Source organism: Urocampus carinirostris, chromosome 13, assembly GCF_059441175.1.
Source record: "Urocampus carinirostris isolate Australia breed hairy pipefish chromosome 13, RoL_Ucar_1.0, whole genome shotgun sequence".
NCBI classification, from domain to species: Eukaryota; Metazoa; Chordata; class Actinopteri; order Syngnathiformes; family Syngnathidae; genus Urocampus; species Urocampus carinirostris.
In genome coordinates this window covers 38176496-38195157 of record NC_142361.1, presented here as the reverse complement: position 1 = coordinate 38195157, position 18662 = coordinate 38176496, and the positions used below count along the sequence as shown (strand labels likewise).

Below are 18662 nucleotides of genomic sequence, written 5' to 3'. Positions count from 1 at the left end.
ATAATTTCCAATTATACCAAGTCAATCTTGATGCCAACATTGTACTTCCACTAAAAAATGGGATTAAATACAGTTGTGTATCGTCAAACCGACTCAATAAGCCCCCAAAAATGTTAGTATTATGTGACAAAAGATACCAGGAATAAAAGAAATCTTGTGAAAGAATTGTAAAAACAATTGACGTTTGTAGGCCTTGCAACCTTTGCAATAGTACATGAGTCAATTCATTCAAAAGAGAAAAATAATTTTGAATTGCCGGAAACTCAGCAAAATGTAACGTGATGTCAAGTTTTCGACATGTTTGATAATGACTTAGTTGCCACACTCGGGATTGCTGTTGCTCACTGTTGTTTCAAGCGTTGCTCACCGACTTTGTGTGAACGCTCAGACCCGTAAGGAAAATTAGAGGGAACATTGGTCTTGAGCAAGATCAACCTGGTGGCACCCATTCCTCTGCAGCCTGTTTGTTTGGTTGGGGCTTCCTTCCCTACATGAAACAAATTGTACTGGTTTGTTTGGTTACCAGTAGCAGGAGAGGCCACCGGACTCAGATACAGCAACTTCACAATTTGGTTGCCATTGTTTTTTTGGTGTGAATTGTCCTCCGGCTTTTCAGAGATGAGCCGGTATTCCATTATCTGCACCGCTTATCCCCAGTAGGGTCACGGGGGTGCTGGAGCCCATCCCAGCTATCTTTGGTCAGTGGGCAGGGGACACCCTGAACTGGTTGCCAGCCAGTCGCAGGGTACACAGGGACAGAGAGTTTAAACTTTAGTAGACGCTCAAAATAAGGAGAGAAGACGTCAATAGATTTTGAACTTGTACAGAGGACCAAGAGAGGGGCCTTCAGATAAGAGAATTCCATCCTGTCCTAAAACCCTCCCGCGAGCCGCTTCGTTTTATTAATCTACAGGGTTACAAAAAACAAATCAGCCCTACTTGGTGTTGGAATCAAGGATCAAAAACATGATTGGTCGATTATGACAATTATTTAATCGTTAAAACGACAAACAACAATGCACAATATTAGTCAAAGTAAGGAACTGGCATCCTATGTAATCTCCTTTGAATTTTTTCCATATTAACATAATGAATTTATCAATGCCTGTTTGCCATTGGTTGACACCATACAAAATACTGGTCTGCTATTAGTTTTTGTCACAGTATATGAAAAAAATGAAATGCTATTGATGAACTCCATCCCACAATGCCTTTCTCATCATTAAAAATTATGATCTTCTTATAGACTAGCTAGCCTGTGACAATACACTGTATTTTTTGTACAGTGTTCACTTGCTGTGAGTTCCAAACAATGCAACAATGCTAAAGGGAGAAGTAAAACTATATCTTGCTCTACAGAAATTTCACTTTGCAATCCACACCTTTGAATGGATTCATGTCATATGCCAGGGCTTGAGTATTCCATTTTGCATGATGCAAATCGTGTCACACGTGATGATCAGAGCCAATGTTCTTTTTTTCCTCAGCTTTTAACTACTTTTTCATTTTGGTATTTTTTTCTTTTTTGTTCTATTCCCCTCTTCCTTTAAGTCATTTTGTGCATCATTTGACATCATATTTGGTCATGTTGGGATTAGAGAAGCAAAAAAAACCTGAAGAGCCGTTTAGGACCCGAAAGAGCCGGTTCCTTTTAGTGAGCCGGGCCGAAGAAGCCGGTTCTCGACAAACTCTACTAACTTTGCTCAACTTTGTGCTACTTCGACTTGACTTCAAAATACCGCATTTGGGACACAACGTCAGGGGAACCCGTGTATTTTTACCTTCATGCAATGTAACTTTGACGTAAGTCGCTTCTTAATTTGTAATTTTGAGCCCTCATTTTTGTGCGCTGGCTAGATTTTCTTGTGCGAGCAGTGCGCAATTACGCACGCGCGCAGCTTAGAGGGAACACTGGTCAGAGCTCCCTGACCTTGTTCTTTTATGTTCAGGAGCAGCACGAAAAGGCGACAGCAGCAGCAGACCAGAAAGTGCAAGAGCTAGAAGTCAAGCTGAAGGCATCACGCGCCGTCCTGCACCAGAAGATTCAGCAGCTCCGACAGCAGGTCAGTGGCACGGTTTTTGAAAAGCCGATACCAAAACTAGCGCCGGGTGGCTGAAATTGTCCAATGGCGCCCGCAGGTGACCAAGAACGTCCAGTCGGGCGGCGTGCTGAAGGAGCTCTACGTAGAAAACACGCAACTGCTGAAGACGCTGGAGCAGACTCGCCAGGATAAAACGCTGCTGCAAGAGAAGGTCGGCGCCCTCAACCGGCTACTTGCCGAAGTCGTCCCGGCTGCGCTACGTGCATAGACGCTAGACTACTTTTGCCATGTCACAAAGAGGATTTTTATTTTTTTTACATTACACGATCAATATGTTTTAGTGTCTTTTTGATTATCATGTCCCAATAAATGCTGTTTGTTTACAAAAATATGTTAAATGTTTCAGTGTTAATCAACACACAAAATTCGGATTAATACAGAGTTCATGAATTACGTCATTGAAATCTGTTTTTCCCCTCCAAAGCAGTAGGGCAGGTTCTAAAACACAGGTGTCAAAGAGGCGGCCCGCGGGCCACATCTGGCCCGCTAGGGGATTGAATCCGGCCCGCGAGACAACACTCAGAGAAGCGCAAGAGAAAAACAAGCTGCAGGTTGAAATATGTCAACCTTATGTTGCCAAAGCCAGGTGCCTCGAACAAAGACACTGTACTTGTATTTATTTCTCTCTCTCTCTCTCTCTTTTCCACCCCTTTTCTCCCACTGTCTGTCTCTGTCTCTTTCACTCTCTGTGTCTCTTTTTCTCTTCCTTTGTTGTTCTTTGTCTCTCTCTCTCTGTGTTTTTTTAACTTATTTTTTTCCTTTTCTCTCTTTTCTCTTTCTCTCTTCCTACCCTTTGTGCTTTCTTTTCTCTTTTCTCTCCTTCTGTCTTTCTATTTCTCTTTGGATTTCTTTCTTCCTCTCACGACTTTTTATCTCCTTTGTTTCTCCCTCTCTCTTTTTCCTTCTTTGTCCCACCCTCTCTCCTTTCTCACCCTCTTTCTCTTATTTCTTTATCTCTTTTTCTTTCTCTTTTATCTACTAGTCCGGCCCCTGACAGAATGTTTGTTTTATCGTGTGGCCCCCGAGTTCAAATGAGTTTGACACCCCTGTTCTAAAACGTATTGAGGAACGTTTGAGAATTGACCGGACAGCGCTATTTTTGAAGATGCTCCTCCTCTTGTTCTCATTTAAAACGTTTACCAGTCAGCATTTTTTTGTGCAGGCAGTGAACATTAATAGTATTTTTATAAAATCGAATTTTAAAAAATTAAATTTCACAAAATTGCTCCTCCATCATACGGGCAGGCTGCATGAGTTTGAATTGGTCACAAGGAACCTTTGCAAAGAGGAGATTTGTTCCCCCACGGCGCCATTTTCAACCACACTCCTACTTCCGCTTCTCGTCTTAAACATAACCAAGCAATGAAGATTAATTCTAATTCCACAAAATATAATTTCGACAATAAGAATCAATATTTTCTTTTGGACGGATAAAATGAGTTCGAATTTGTCATGAGGAATGTTTAAAACGTGGATTTTTTTTTCCCCCACACGGTGTTTTTTCCTCACTTCCGGTTCTCATCCAAAACATTTCCCAGCCCGGAATCTTCGCCACTGTCACGGCTTTCGAACCCGCAACCGTAAATGACGTGCCAGTAGTGGTCATTCATTATGATTCCATACACTGTTAACATCAAACTTGCGGCTCGGACGTTGACTGGCACTCTTAATTTGCAGAATAAGACCGCAGTAGATTGGTAAGTCCTGCTGATTGTATTGCTAACAGTGCATGGCTAACTGTGTTTACATCTTTCTCTACATCGTTTTGCTAAATGTAACATTTGAATGAATTGACTTTTCTGTCTGCTTGCATGTTTATTAATTGTTGTTCCATTTGTGTATTTACAAGTGTTTAATATAAGTTTTAGGCTGGAGTGCATCTCGATGGTGTCATGTGATGTGACAAGCATCTTCCTGGCCTAATGGATTGAACAAGACTTCCTTGTTGATAAATTTAATAAGTGACAAGACCTTTTCTCCCCTCCAGTCAAAAAAAAACTATTTTTGCTTGTCTTACAATACTATGGTAACAATCGCCATTCATAGATACATCTTAAACGAATACAAATTGGAACTATAAACTCACTTAACTCATTAATTCGGAATGTTTCACCTTGAAGTCTCATCTCATCTCATTAGCTGCACCGCTTATCCTCAGTAGGGTCGCGGGGGTGCTGGAGCCCATCCCAGCAATCATCGGGCAGTGGGCAGGGGACACCCTCAACTGGTCGCCAGCCAATCGCAGGGCACACAGGGACAGACAACTCGCTCGCTCATTCACACCTAGGGACAATTTGGACCGGCCAATCCACCTGAAATGCATGTCTTTGGAATGTGGGAGGAAACCGGAGTGCCCGGAGGAAACCCACGCAAGCACGGGGAGAACATACAAACTCCGCGCAGGAAGTCCGGTAGCTGGACTTGAACCCACACAGAAGGTTCCCAAGACCTTAGAACTGTGCCGCACACGCGCTAACCACTGCTCCGCCGTGCTGCCCTCACGTTAAAGTATTTTATACATTTGACTATAAAGGGTTTTATACGATTGAATACAAGTTACATTTATTGAGTTTAATGCTATAGTTATTTACTGACTGTGCCTTTATTCAATGAGCAGTGAAAGTTCAGGGCAGGCATAAGTGGTGGAAGAGGTTGTTTACAGGAATGGGACGTACCTGATAACCAGGGTTGGGTAGGGTTACTTTAACTGGATTACTTTCAATGACTTTTGAATTACTCCAATACCAAATATACTAATAGAAGATAAAAGAAACTAAATATGAATACAATTACTAAATTTTTTGCAGGCTTGGGGAGTACAGAATACATGGAACGGCAAAAATGATGTTGGCAAGCTGTTTGGATTTCTTTTCATTTTGTTTCTGTCGCATTTTGTTAGTTTTGCTGGAGATCAAAGAGATCAAAGCCAAGAGAGAAAGCTTACCACGTGTTGTGAGTCATAATTTATTCATATTTAGTTTATTTTGTCTTTTATTAGCATATTTGGTATGGGAGTAATCCAAAAGTCATTGAAAGTAATCAAGTTAAAGTAACCCTACCCAACCCTGCTGATAACACAATCAGCTCACCCAGACGCTGTTGACGCAGAAAGGCCCGGTGTTGTTTTGAGGAAGTCAGACATCAAGGCGCTCGTTTATGAGATTGTGAAGCCCAGGGGGCTTCCTTGGCATGCCCATGGGCGGAGCCGGCACACCATTATGCGGGGAGAAGATGGCCAATAAGAAAAAGCTAAATGACTTCAGAAGAAGGCTTCCCAGGGACGCCAATGTCACTTCGGCCGTCTTCGATGAAGTACACTTAAATTGTTAGGAAAATAAATCTGCCCCCCTGTGCAAATGTCGACCTTCCTGTTCATTTTTCTCTCAAGAAACGAGCGTGCATAAACTGTTGGGTGAATGTAGGTTGTGTTTGGTTAATGGAATCAGACAACTAATTCGAACAATTTGGTAAACGGTACATTTTAATAATTAATTCCCAACAACGTCTATATTCATTAATTGCAGTGTAGTTCTAATGGTTTTTTTTTCTACGTAAATAGAACATAATTTTCTTTATTCTCGAGATTAGACATGACACTCCATGATAAATGTGGTTAAAGAAAGGATAAGGAAAATTGAGAAAAAAAGGGAATGTTAGGGTACCTACATCATAATGCCAGGTCGTGTTTTTTGACTGAGGACACAGTGTGGACACTTTTATTGCGAAGGGGAGGGGGAGGCCCTGACACAATACTTAGTCATGGTGAGTTACCGCTTCACTCACCCCCCGCCCCCCTCCTTCTACTCCTCCCACCACAACCCCTTCTTATGTGGCGCTCAGTTTATCATGTAGGAACTCGGGGTATACTGTATACCAAGTTTTAAGTGCACTAGGAAATAGTGCAATGACATCAGCAGCAACATTGTGCAAAAATAAAGAGATAGAACATGAAAATGCATTTTTTGGACCATCTGGGGTAAGAGGAGTCTGTAAATGTTTCCTGCTCTGCTGTGGTAACGAAAGCAATGTCCCCCAGACTGGGCACAGAGCAGCCCATGGTATTTCAGGCTATGATGATGACTCTGTACCAATGTTCCCTCTAAGCTAGGCGCGTGCGCAATCGCGCACTGCCCGCACATTCCCAGCGCACAAGAAAATCTAGCCAGCTCACAAAAATGAGGGCTCAAATTTGCAAATCAGAAGCGAATTAAGTCAAAGTTACAGTGCATGAAGGTCAAAATACACGGGTTCCACTGACGCTGTGTTTTAAATGCGGTATTTGGAAGTCAAGGTCGAAGTAGAACGAAGTTGAGTAAAGTCAGTAGAGTTTTTCGAGAACGGGCCTCTTCGGCTCGGCTCACTTAAAGCAACCGGCTCTTTCGGGTCCTCAACGGCTCTTCGGGTTGTTTTTGCTTCTTTCATCCCTATATGACCAAATATTATGTAAAATTATGCACAAAATGACTTAAAGGAAGGAGGAATAGAACAAAAAAGAAAAAAATACCAAAATTTAAAAAGTAGTGAAAAGCTGAGAAAAAAAAGAAACAAAAGACAAAAAAAGAAGGAAAAATTTAGAAAAAAGCCAGAAAAAAAGAAAAGAAAGAAATGTTGGAAAAAAGTAAACGGAGAACAAAAAAAGTAACAGCTCTGAAAAAATAAACAATGAGATTTTAAAAAAAGGAATTTAAAAAAAAGTAGAAAAAAACAAGAAAAAGTTTGTGTTGCATTCAAATAATTTCCAATGATATCAAGTGAATCTTGTTGCCTACATTGTACTTCCACTCAAAAATGTGATTAAGTACAGTTCTGTATCTTGCAACCGACTCAATAAGCCCCCAAAAATGTTAATATTATGCGACAAAATATATCAGGAAAAAAAAGAAATGGATATCTTGTGAAAGAATTGTAAAAACAAATGACGTTTGTAGGCAATCGTACATGAGTCAATTCATTCAAAGGAGAAAAATAATTTTGCATTGCCGGAAACTCAGCAAAATGTAACGTGATGTCAAGTTTTGGACATGTTTGGTAATGATTTAGTTGCCACACTTGGGATTATGGTTGCTCACTGTTGTTTCAAGCGTTGCTCACCGACTTTGTGAGGAAAATGACAGGGAACATTGCTCTGTTGTTAGCATTATCGCCAGATTGATTTATAAATAATAGACCCCTAATAATTATGCAGTAATCTTCGGACAAAGATCAAGAATAATAGTTTGTGTTGTGACTGGTGATCGAAAATGCTTTTTTGGTAAACCAGCACCCTCAATTTTTTTTGTCCTAGTTTGATACTCTCAACCTACCCTTTGTCTTTTTGGTTGTTTTTATTATAATTTAGGTCACACTCTAAGCACTACGATGTAAATATTTTTGTCTATTTATATTGACAGTCTTTCATTTTATTTATAAGACCCTGAATTTGCTTGTCTACTTTCGTTGCATACAATGTTTTACCTTGTTGTTTTCAATGATGTGAAAGACATAATAGCTCATAATTTCTTTTAAACATTGAATTCACCATCTCCCATTAGCTACATCGCTTATCCTCAGTAGGGTCACGGGGGTGCTGGAGCCCATCCCAGCAATCAGTGGGCAGGGGACACCCTGAACTGGTTGCCAGCCAATCGCAGGGCACACGGGGACAGACAACTCACTCGCTCAGTCACACCTAGGGACAATTTGGACCGGCCAACTCACCTGAAATGCATGTCTTTGGAATGTGGGAGGAAACCGGAGTGCCCGGAGGAAACCCACGCAAGCACGGGGAGAACATACAAACTCCGCACAGGAAGTCTGGAGCTGGATTTGAACCCACGCAGGAGGTTCCCAAGACATGAACTGTGCCGCACATGCGCTAACCACTGCGCCGCCGTGCTGCCCTTGCATTCACCATTGTCCTTTTTAATGTTTTTGTAGGGGCTGGCAGGGGCTGATAGCTCAAGGATGTCACTCCAGTATTCTCATTATCGACCCAAAGACATCACAGACAATCCAAGTGCTGGAAAAGCACAAAGCCAATGTGGTCAAGGTAAGAGCTTCTTGTCAAAAAATGTTACTTGTTTGGTCTATAAAGGGCAGTGTTCATTTGAGCTGTGAAAAGAGATGGGTCCCGGGGACTCGCATGCTGAAAAATCTATGGGTCCCAACAGAGATCTATGGCTCCCCAAAATTTAGTCTTATCCAGGTTGAAATTGTAAATTGGTGACAAATATTTAATATTAATCTATATACCGTAAATTCCGGACTATAAGCCGCTACTTTTTTCCCAAACCTTCAACCCTGCGGCTTATTCAGTGATGCGGCCAATTGATGTCATTCTTCTAACGGCCGCCAGCGGCGCTCAAGTACAAAAGGTAAGATTTAGACCGGTGGAATATATGCGCCGAGGAAGACTGCAACTTCTTAGCTTGTGCACAAATTAAATTAGCGTAGTCATATCCTCATCATGCAAATTGCAAAAAGAAAGGCACTTTTGACGTGGCTTTCAAGCGAAAAGCACACGAGCAGTCCGATAAAGAAGGTAACAGAGCTACTGCACGTAATCTTCACTTTGCGAGCGTGTTTTTGAATAAGGGAGCGTGGGACGACGTCCATATGACATAGTCTCTCTCCCATACTGGGGAAGACGACCTTGATGACATCAGTTAGAAAGAGGAAGATGAGGACAGTTTACCGTGATTTCTACAAGTACGGTATGTTTTTTTTAACAGACCCGCCTGCTGTGTTGCGAGCGTGTTGCTAGTAGCGTTTTGCTACCCATCAACGGCATGGTTTGGGATGTTATAATATTATAATTAAAGCTTTGAAAACTCTCTCGGAGTACCGTCTTTCTTTGTAAATATGTGTAACCGATGTATAATATGTATTTGCAACTGTATATTTTTAATGTATTTATTTTAGAAACTTATTCTTATATGTTTTGCATCGAGCAAATGAGAAAGAAGGGGCGGGGCAAACGCGGGCTGACGGGAAGTGGAGTAAAGGTGAGACGTGTTTGTGGACGCGGCCGACAATAGTGGATATATATTTTTCCCACCCTTACCTTTGGAATTATACACTTTTTTCCTTGGATTACTTTCAACGGGCACCCGGACTCTGCAGGTCTGCATCAAATCGTAAGTACCGGTATCATTTTTCCGTTCATTTTGCCGGCTGTAATTTTTAGACCGTGTCGGTTATGGGTTAATTTTGTGTTTGTTTTGCATTTTGCAATGTGTGCGTATGCGGCTAATGTACAGGTGCGGCATGTGTATGTACAAAATCGGTTTTCCTCCCGAAATGCGGGGGGTGCGGCTTATAATCAGGTGCGCTCTATAGTCCGGAATTTACGGTATTCATTCAGTTTTAATCATCAAATTATTAATTCATTTTCCGCATCAAATTATTGTTGGTAATATACCGATTAAAGGGATAACCACAAACCTGTCTTTTTTTCATTTTCTCCTTTTATACTTCCTTTTTTTCTTAACTTCTTTATACAACATCATAATTCCAAATATAATGCATCAAAGCAAGTGAGCCGTTGGAGAGCCGGCTCTCTTGAATGACTTGAGCCGAAAAAGCCGGTTCTCTAAAAAGAGACGGACTTTTCACCACACAACTCGAGATGGGCGTGCAGACGAAAAGTCAAACCGCGAGACCAAAACAACAATGGCGGATCTGCCTGACGAAAAGTTTGGAGTGCGGTAAATCTTTGTTTAAAAAAAATGTAATCTGGTAAAAATGACAATTTTGTGTCAAAAAAGTTGCGTCTCGGGGACGCACGTTGATTTGAGACTATGCGTCCCCAGCAAAAATGATGCGTCTAGGACGCAGGGACGCGGGCAAACCAGAACACTGAAAGGTTTTTTTTTTTTTTTTTACCAAAGAGTGTGCAATATGTAGTGTTTAATCTTAATAGTGCATGTTTTAACACATTAGTGCAAAGACACTAGAATTAGTGCCTCACGGCCGTGTTCGCAAGGCTAGCACTACCATGACAAGTCAAGTCAGACTTATTTGTATAGCCTTCAATCACAAGATGTCTTAAAGGACTGCACGGGAGTACAATGACACCATCCCCTGATCTTAAACCGACATGAGGGCAAGGAAAAAATCCAAACCTCAGCGTGAGGAAAAAAGAAACCATGAGAAGTGGCCTCACGAGCGGTATTCCCCTTCCAGGATGACCAGGGTGCAATAGATTTAACAGTGGGTAGCAGTACACAAAAAATAGTGAACATCACTAAAAGAATACAATATGTAATATCTTGAAATTTCTCCTGAAAGTGCACGGCAGCAACGACGCCTCAAGCCTGTAATATAGTCCAAAAACATTAGAAGTTTAAGTCTGTGAAACTGGCATCAGCCTCTTAAATATTTAGGATTACAGTAATCCCTCGGTTATCGCGGTTAATGGGGACCGAGACCACCCGCGAAAACTGAAAATCCGCGAAGTAGCGGCGCCCCTTCTAAAATGCTTTAAAAAAACGTACACAGGTATACAGTATACCCCGAGTTCCTACATGATAAACTGAGCGCCACATAAGAAGGGGGTGAGGTGGGAGGAGTAGAAGGAGGGGGGGGTGAGTGAAGCGGTAACTCACCATGACTAAGTATTGTGTCAGGGCCTCCCCCTCCCCTTCGCAATAAAAGTGTCCACACTGTGTCCTCAGTTGACATAACCTCGCGCTCAATGGCGTCAAGTCAATAAATGCTTTTATTGAGAAGGTAAGGTATATTTTTTTAGACCCGCGAAGCTCTGAACCCGCAAAAATGGAACCGCGAATTAGCAAGGTTCCACTGTAAATGCTAAAGTGATGCTATTTGTATGTAACTGTATGTAGCATCCTACATGCCCACATTTCTTGTGTAAATATTGTGTAAATTATAACTATAACCTTATCTTCTTTGTTCCTTTATCTTCTTGTTTTCTTTCATCCTCACTGTTAAATGTGAAACTGGAGTGCCATGCCCAATTTCGTTGTCACAATATGTTCAACCCATTTTGTAACAATGACAATAAAAGTCTATTCTATTCTATTTGATTGTATAACCAGTGGCTGCGTTAGTGGGAATAGGTTCTAAATCTAGGCCAGGGATGGCTGAAACAGATTGGATAAGTACCCAGAAACCATTTAATGAGCTTTGAATTTTTAGAGATGGTGATCTTGTTTGGATCCTTTATGATCTAGTATTGGGTACAGATGTGTCCTGCAAGAACCGCAATTTGTCATATATTTCTTGACTCTTGTAAAAATGCTTTTTTCTTTTTTCCTTCAGGTGAAATGGTCAAGAGAAAACTACTACCACAATTTGAGCTCACCCTATTGTTTGCGGCTGGCCTCCGGAGATGCCTCGGGAAAGATCATCGTGTGGGACGTGGTCAGTGGCACCGCCCATTGCGAGATCCAAGAGCACTCCAAGCCGATCCAGGGTGAGACCCCGCCTCCCTTTGCCCCTTTTTGTCGTCAACCCGAATTGATGGTTTTTCTTCCTGGCCTTAGATTTGGAATGGCTGTGGAATCAGGACGTGTCCCGTGACCTGCTGCTCGCCGTGCATCCCCCCAACTACATCGTCCTGTGGAACGGAGACACGGGAACAAAGCTGTGGAAGAAAAGCTACGCCGAAAACATCCTGTCCTTTTCTTTCGACCCGTTCGACCCCTCCAACATGGCACGTACGTACATACCCCCGCGGCGTCGTGTTAGCCCACGTTCACCTGAAAAAGTATTCGTGATATTTTCCCGGCAGTGCTGACGAGCGAAGGGATAGTCTTCATCACGGACTTTTCGCACTCCAAGCCGCCAGGAAGCGCAGGGAAAAAGGTTTACATCGCCAGCCCTCACGCCAGCCCCGCCCACACCAAACCAGCGCCCGCAGCAGTCCCGGCTCCGACCGGGGCTAAAAAAGCTCTCAACAAAGTGAAAGTTCTCATCACCAATGAGAAGCCCACGTAAGAAACCGCCAGCCCTGATTGGCCGGACAGTAACCCCTCTCAATACGAATCAGTTCTGAGGTGGAGATGGCAAAGTGAAACAGCTGTATATTGGGGGATAGAAACCTATGTTATTGTGTAGCTAATGTTTCGGGGGATTACCACTTGTGTGTGAATGTTGGGAAGAGTAAGGTAATGTGTTCACGTGATGGAGTGGGCATGGCGTTAGAAATAAGGTTGCATGGACAGGTGCTGGAAGAAGTTGAAAGCTTTAGGTACTTGGGTTGTGATGTGGCTGCAGTTGTTGTCGAGTCACTCAAGGCGCCTAAGGTAATCGTTAGTAGCGCTAGACTCGCTCGTGGGGGGCTTTGTAGTTCTCCGATGGAGAGGGGGCTGCGACTGTCCTGTGCCGCCCGGCCTGACGGGTGTGACCCAAGCAAACCAAGCATTAGAAGCCTATGAAGTCCTTAGTACGTTCGGACAGGCCGGTGCATGATTTACGGAAGCCCCGTGGGCAGGTAGTACAGGTGATTGGGGTGTGGTCGCAGCGAACGGTTCGAAAGCACCACTGGCATTTGGACTGGGGCCAGGGTTGCTCTCGATGTCGCCCGCCCTAAGAAGAACAGAGAGAGGAGAGTAGAAGAGAGAGAAAGGGAGGGACAGATAGAAAGAGAGAAAGACGCAAAAAGGGGAAAAGAGAGTGAGAGAGGTGGGGAGAGAGTAGGAAAGAGAGGGATAGAGAAAATGAGAGACAATAGCGTAAAGGGGGAAGAGAGAAAAGAAGAGACAAAGAAGGAGAGAGGACCAAGAAAGAAAGAGAGCGAGTCTGCAGTTGTTAGAATGGAAGGTTTTAGGTGCTCTGGGGAGAGTGATGAGCAACAAGAGTATGCGTATGGATGTTAAGAGGGGACTGTATGAGAGTGGGATTGTGCCGACTGTGTTGTATGGTGCAGAAACTTGGAGCCTGAACGCAGATTTGAGAAGGAAATTAAATGTTTTTGAGATGAAGTGTTTGAGGAGTATGTTAGGAGTGACAAGATTGGATAGATTGAGAAATGAAATTGTGAGAGACAGAACTAGGCTGAGTCCCATTCTTCGCACTTTCACTCGCTATGTGCCCTAGTCACTCGGTTTGCGCGTTCACGTGAAAATGGGGTGTGTCCCGATACTCTCAAGACCGAGGCAGAAGTGCCCTCAAACCATGTCGTAGCCACTTCAAGACCGAGGGGGCTCTCGACCTCACTTGGCGGCGAAGTGACTACCCAGAAGGCTTTGCGAATTCTCAATATCAACAAACATGCCCGGAAAGGAACCGCACAAATGTAAGTAGTTTTCCACAACCACGCATGTATTTGCAACAAAATGTATTGAGATATCTTAGTTAGACGTAAATGCAATAGAAAATCGTATTTTCGCGTTAAAACACGAACATTGCAAAATCGCTACTTTACGAAGTGCACTAATCTACCAAGGGAGCTGGCAAAAAAAAAATCTTCACGCTACAAACTTTAAAGTAGGATAACTGGGCAGAAAATCACGGTTCAGCCCATCCCTGTTTTTATCTTAAACGAGTCGTCCTTTTACATCTACTGTACATGGCCAGTCGCTAAAGGAGCATAGTCAGAATACCGTTCTGAACATAAGCGCTTGTTTACTGCACACAATTTCGGGTGTCGTGTTTTATTTACAATATGATTCTTTCATGTGAGATCAGAATGCATTAGTTTTCATCATGCATTATGAGTAATGTCTCCGAATTTCACGTGGAAATACAGTTGAAACAAACTACTATCACATAGTCCACTGCCTTCTCTGTAAACACATATTAAGTAAACTAATTACCTTCTCAAAATGTTGTCCAAATGTGGAGACAATTCTAAAGCATATGTGATGCTGGCCAATAGAAGGCTCATACAGCCATAAGAATAACATGTCAATTTTGTGTATCTATTCACTATCAAATAATTATCCAGAACACATCCTATAATTTCCTGTCTCACATCAACTTGCTGAGCATCCTATACTCAGTTGTTTTTGTACAATACATCAGCATTAAGTAATTCTTGTTTTTTCCACCCAACCTAAAGGCCACTGTAGAACGTCCCGTGGAAGAGCTGGTCACCATCACAGCTACCACGCCATCCACACCACCGGGCACGTCGTTGGCACCTTCTAATCCGGCGCCAAACCCCAAATCACCCAGAAAAAAAAGGAAGCACGATACACTCCTTGACTTTTTGAAAGCGGAGTCTGCCGGAGTGAGGAAAAGGCTCGAAGAAACTGTGGCCAAAACTGAGCGGTTCCCGTCCTTTTTGGGAAGCTCGTGGACAAATTTCCAGAACAGTGACATCTCTGCAATGTTTCCCTTTGTTTTATAAAAGGATAATATTGTTTTTTTTATTAAGAACTCAATGAAGTTCCAGTTTGTGTTTTCCAGCTTCATGGAAGTATTGGTATATTTTTGTTAAAATTTGTGACACATTATTTACTATTATGTATTTTGGCCCAATGTGAGTTTGTTTTTCTGAAAGTAAACTATTATTTAAGCTGGAGTGATTTGTAGTTGTTTTCTTTCCAACAGTCACATAGTTCACACACAGTATCTCACATCATTATGAAATAAACCACCAAGGTGTTACTCAAAATGAAGATGTTTATTGAATAGTAATGCAGAAAAGCACATAATGCAAATGTGGGTCTGACTTAAAGAGCCTAAATATGGCTTTTGGGCAATTTATTCCATATTAACTGTGGACAATTCTTTGTACGGTGGACCTGGGAACCCTGAAGACCCGTGACACCACACGGTAGGACAGAGCGTGGGCCAGCCAGTACACGTAGATCAGGACCTCCAGCCACGGCCCTGTTCCCTCTTTAGCAGCTCATGCAGGGCCCACATAACCTAACCTTCTTGCTCAACCTTAAGTCCTGAATGAGTTCTGACTCCACATCCAACCATAAGCACAGGATGGGAACATTCCTGTCCAACCTGTCCACGCTTATGGGACAGCCACTCTGGAACACAATAGATAACAATTTAGACATAAAAGTGGGCATAGAAAAGAAAAAGACCGCTTTAACTGTGATGTAAGCATCATGAAAAAATGTTGAAATGACCTTTTTTATATCCAATGACAACTCTTTTGAATTAAATTCCTTATGAACTAAGGTTTTTGGGTCGTACAGGGAAGTTTGGTGACGATATTATGTCAGCTTAAGGGTCAGGTGGACTGTTCTTGTGTTTGTTTACTTTTCGTCATGTCACACATTCAAAACCCCTACTATATGTCATAAAATGGCATTAAGATACTAATAAGTAGATTGCCATTTATGTCTACACAAACATAGGGTATTATGTGAACGTGCATTGTATGTTAACTCTTACTGTATTTGACCGAACGGGTCATTTTTTTTAATGAGTGTACGTACCTTGTAAAGATGAATCAGCACTACATAGCGCCAAAGCTGTCTTCAGTATAGCACATTTCTCCTCCGTTGATTGGAGACACGGAAAAGATGATGAGCTTTCAGGCAATCGGTAATAACACAGCTGTAGCGGGCATTTTTAACGTTGCACGAACTCTCCAACTGACACACTGCGTTGAGACTCGAGTTGTTTACATGTGACGTAGGCCTATACGTCACTAAGGTCTACAGCCAATTAATATTACCGCCATCTCCTGGACAGGGGTGGAACCTTGCAAGTCTTGTCCAAACCTTTTCCACTTTGCACTCCACTCGATGAGGGCACTCCTCTATCGAGGGACCTCACTGGAGGGTTCTCGGGGCCGAGTGAGAGAAATGGGATTGGGCCCTAGAGTAGTAGTGGAACTGAGCAAGCGTGTGGATAAGAGAGTACTCGGTTGGTTTGGACACATGGAGAGGATGGATGAGGAGCGAATGTTGAAGAGGATCTACAGAGCCGAAGTAAATGGAAGGAGACCAAGAGAAAGGCCGCGATTGACGTGGATGGATGGTGTTTTGAGTGCACTAAATCTAATGGAAGCTAGAGCTCTTGTTGGTGATAGGAATGAGTGGAGAGGTGTTGTAAAAGGATCGTGGGATGTTTGGACGCGTTCCAAGGGCAGGACACCTGTATGATGCGGCAGGGGTAAACCAGCGAAAGCTGTCGGGCCCTGCTGTTGAACTGAAGAGTGTGTTGTGTCACCCTGCCCCGTATGACATGTCCGCTTTGTCGTGTCCCGTTTTATCTGGAGGGATGAAAGCATGACCAACTTGGGTGTCGAGGTGCTTAACTTGTTTGGGTGTTTGGGCATTTGGGTTGGTCATGGTCCAAAATGTTTGTTTGTGTTTTTTGCTACTTTTTCCCGTTTTTTGTTTTTGTTTTTGTTTTTGTATGTGTTTGTCTTGCTGTCGGTCACCCCTCTGGAGGAATATGACCAGGGTAGATGGATAGATATCCCACTTGGTGTGAATTTCACTGCGGGGATGAATAAAGTACCTATCTATCTCTATCTATCTATCTATCTATCGATCTATCTTGTGAGGCCCCTTCTCAAGGTTTCTTTTTTCCTCACCCTGAGGTTTTGAGTTTTTCCTTGCCCGCATGTTGGTTTAAGATCAGGGGATGGTGTCATTGTGACCTGTGCAGTCCTTTGAGACATTTTGTGATTAAGGGCTATACAAATAAATGTGACTTGACAAACTGTGGTACCCCAGGGGTCTACTGTACTCCATACGTTTGACTAGCACTGACTCTTTTAAAAAAAAAAAAAAAAAAAAAAATCCGTTTTTTTTTTTTCCTTATTCTTTGTCGACAGCACGGAGGCAGTGACGTTAAATGACTGCCTGCAGCTCTCTTACCTGCCATCCAAGAGGAACCACATGTTGCTTCTTTATCCGCGAGAGATCCTCGTCCTGGATTTGGAACTCAGCCAAACTGTGGGAGTGGTGGCCATCGAGCGGTCCGGAGTGCCCTTCGTTCAGGTCGGCCTGACTTCGTTTTCACAATAATATATTTCATACGTAATTCATCCATCCATCCATTATCTGCACCGCTTATCCTCAGTAGGGTCGCGGGGGTGCTGGAGCCCATCCCAGCTATCTTCGGGAAGTGGGCAGGGGACACCCTGAACTGGTTGCCAGCCAGTCGCAGGGCACACAGGGACGGACAATTCGCTCGCTCATTCACACCTAGGGACAATTTGGACCAGCCAATTCACCTGACATGCACATTTTTGGAATGTGGGAGGGAAAACGAAGTGCCCGGAGGAAACCTACGCAAGCACGGGGAGAACATGCAAACTCCACACAGGAGGTTCGATCTCATGACCTCAGAACTGTGTCGCACACGGGCTAACCACTGCGTACGTAAATCATATTTAGTCCAAACATTAAAAGCACTTTGATATACTTCAATTTCCAAGTTTTGAAATCTGTTGAGTTAGCTCAGGGGATTTGACATACTGTCGGCATTTTCTACAAACATTTTTAAAATTCAATCACCGATGTCTTTTTGACTCCCAAATAAACAACCCTCCGAAGGAAAACATGTTATATACTAATCGTTGTAGTACCTATCTATTCAGGTTATAATGCTACTAGTCACTAAATATCTTTAAGACACCGATGATAATAACAACAATTGCAATAATAACAGTTGGGATATGATAATAGTAACAATAACAACAAGGTTAACTATAGTTGTAAACGCAGTATTACTCTCGTATCACTCATACCCCATTTTCTTCATCTCTGTATTCCGCCAGTAATGTTTTTTTTTGTATTTAAATTTTAACTTGTAAATAGTTGGACGCTATTTGATCTCGTCTTGTAAATTGTTCTAAAGTTTGACTCCACACACAGACACACACATACCTTTCCTGGTTGTTCTCACCTTTGGGATTATGAATTGACTACAGCCCCTTAAGTTATAATTTCCCTCTGTCCGAATGAATCATTTTTGGATGTTTTCTGGCATGTTTTTGTTGACCTTAAATAGCAGTTGTGCAGTGAAAACATTTACTAAATCATCCGATTTTAATAATTTGGACTGCAGGAATAAAATATGAGTTTGATCTCGATATCCTACCCTGTGTATGGTTCTAATTTAATCCTTTTTCCCGGGATCAACCAGTGATACCTTTGCAATCGAGCATCCCTGATTTATATGGTACAGTGGAACCTCGGTTCTCGACCATAATCCGTTCCAGAACCCTGTTCGAAAACCGATTTGTTCGATCACCGAAATCATTTTTCCCATTAAAAATAATGTAAATCGTTTTAATCCGTTCCAACACCCTGAATGTTTACCTTGAATGTTTAACGTCAACATAAAGCTAACCCAGGCTAATCGTACGTTCGCGTTATCGTAATATTCCGTACGAAAGATTACGCTAACATGAACGTGTAAAAATAAAAAAGGATAAAGAAAAGAATTATGAATAGGATTTCTTACCTTTGTGGTGGTCAGCAGAAGGCGCAGGCAAGATCAGACACTCGCACACCTCCTTCATATTTTGCTATTATTTCTTTCTTAAATGCAATAGTTGTACGCACTACTTTTCTTTTTTCACCCATAGCAACTTTGCTGTTTGCACTGACTTTCTTCGGAGGCATAATAAGGGGCTAAAACACCCGTACGCCGCTCAGCATCGCACCCTAGCGTACGCACTCGCGCATT

General features: G+C 42.5%; 2 protein-coding genes and 2 long non-coding RNA genes across 4 annotated transcripts in view; 3 read left to right on the top strand and 1 right to left on the bottom strand.

The window, feature by feature from the left end:
- Nucleotides 1–2431, top strand: part of ninl (ninein-like) — a 40892-nt gene extending 38461 nt beyond the window's left edge. Inside the window, exons 27-28 of the mRNA XM_088350802.1 lie at nucleotides 1950–2063; nucleotides 2140–2431. Coding sequence (XP_088206928.1) covers nucleotides 1950–2063; nucleotides 2140–2310 — 285 coding nt within the window. The 3' untranslated portion in view covers nucleotides 2311–2431. The remainder of the gene's footprint in view (nucleotides 1–1949; nucleotides 2064–2139) is intronic.
- Nucleotides 2432–3492: 1061 nt separating this feature from the next.
- Nucleotides 3493–18662, top strand: part of wdr11 (WD repeat domain 11) — a 38560-nt gene continuing 23390 nt past the window's right edge. The window contains exons 1-6 of the mRNA XM_088351231.1: nucleotides 3493–3799; nucleotides 8019–8130; nucleotides 11364–11517; nucleotides 11588–11761; nucleotides 11836–12037; nucleotides 16801–16966. Of these exons, the coding sequence (XP_088207357.1) occupies nucleotides 3714–3799; nucleotides 8019–8130; nucleotides 11364–11517; nucleotides 11588–11761; nucleotides 11836–12037; nucleotides 16801–16966 (894 nt within the window). The 5' untranslated portion in view covers nucleotides 3493–3713. The remainder of the gene's footprint in view (nucleotides 3800–8018; nucleotides 8131–11363; nucleotides 11518–11587; nucleotides 11762–11835; nucleotides 12038–16800; nucleotides 16967–18662) is intronic.
- On the top strand, nucleotides 13103–14571 carry LOC148354486 (uncharacterized). The gene is made up of 2 exons (XR_015852556.1): nucleotides 13103–13341; nucleotides 14107–14571. It is a non-coding gene; the product is annotated as an uncharacterized LOC148354486 (long non-coding RNA).
- On the bottom strand, nucleotides 14655–15827 carry LOC148354485 (uncharacterized). The gene is made up of 2 exons (XR_015852555.1): nucleotides 15449–15827; nucleotides 14655–15034 (listed from the first exon to the last, which is right to left on the bottom strand). It is a non-coding gene; the product is annotated as an uncharacterized LOC148354485 (long non-coding RNA).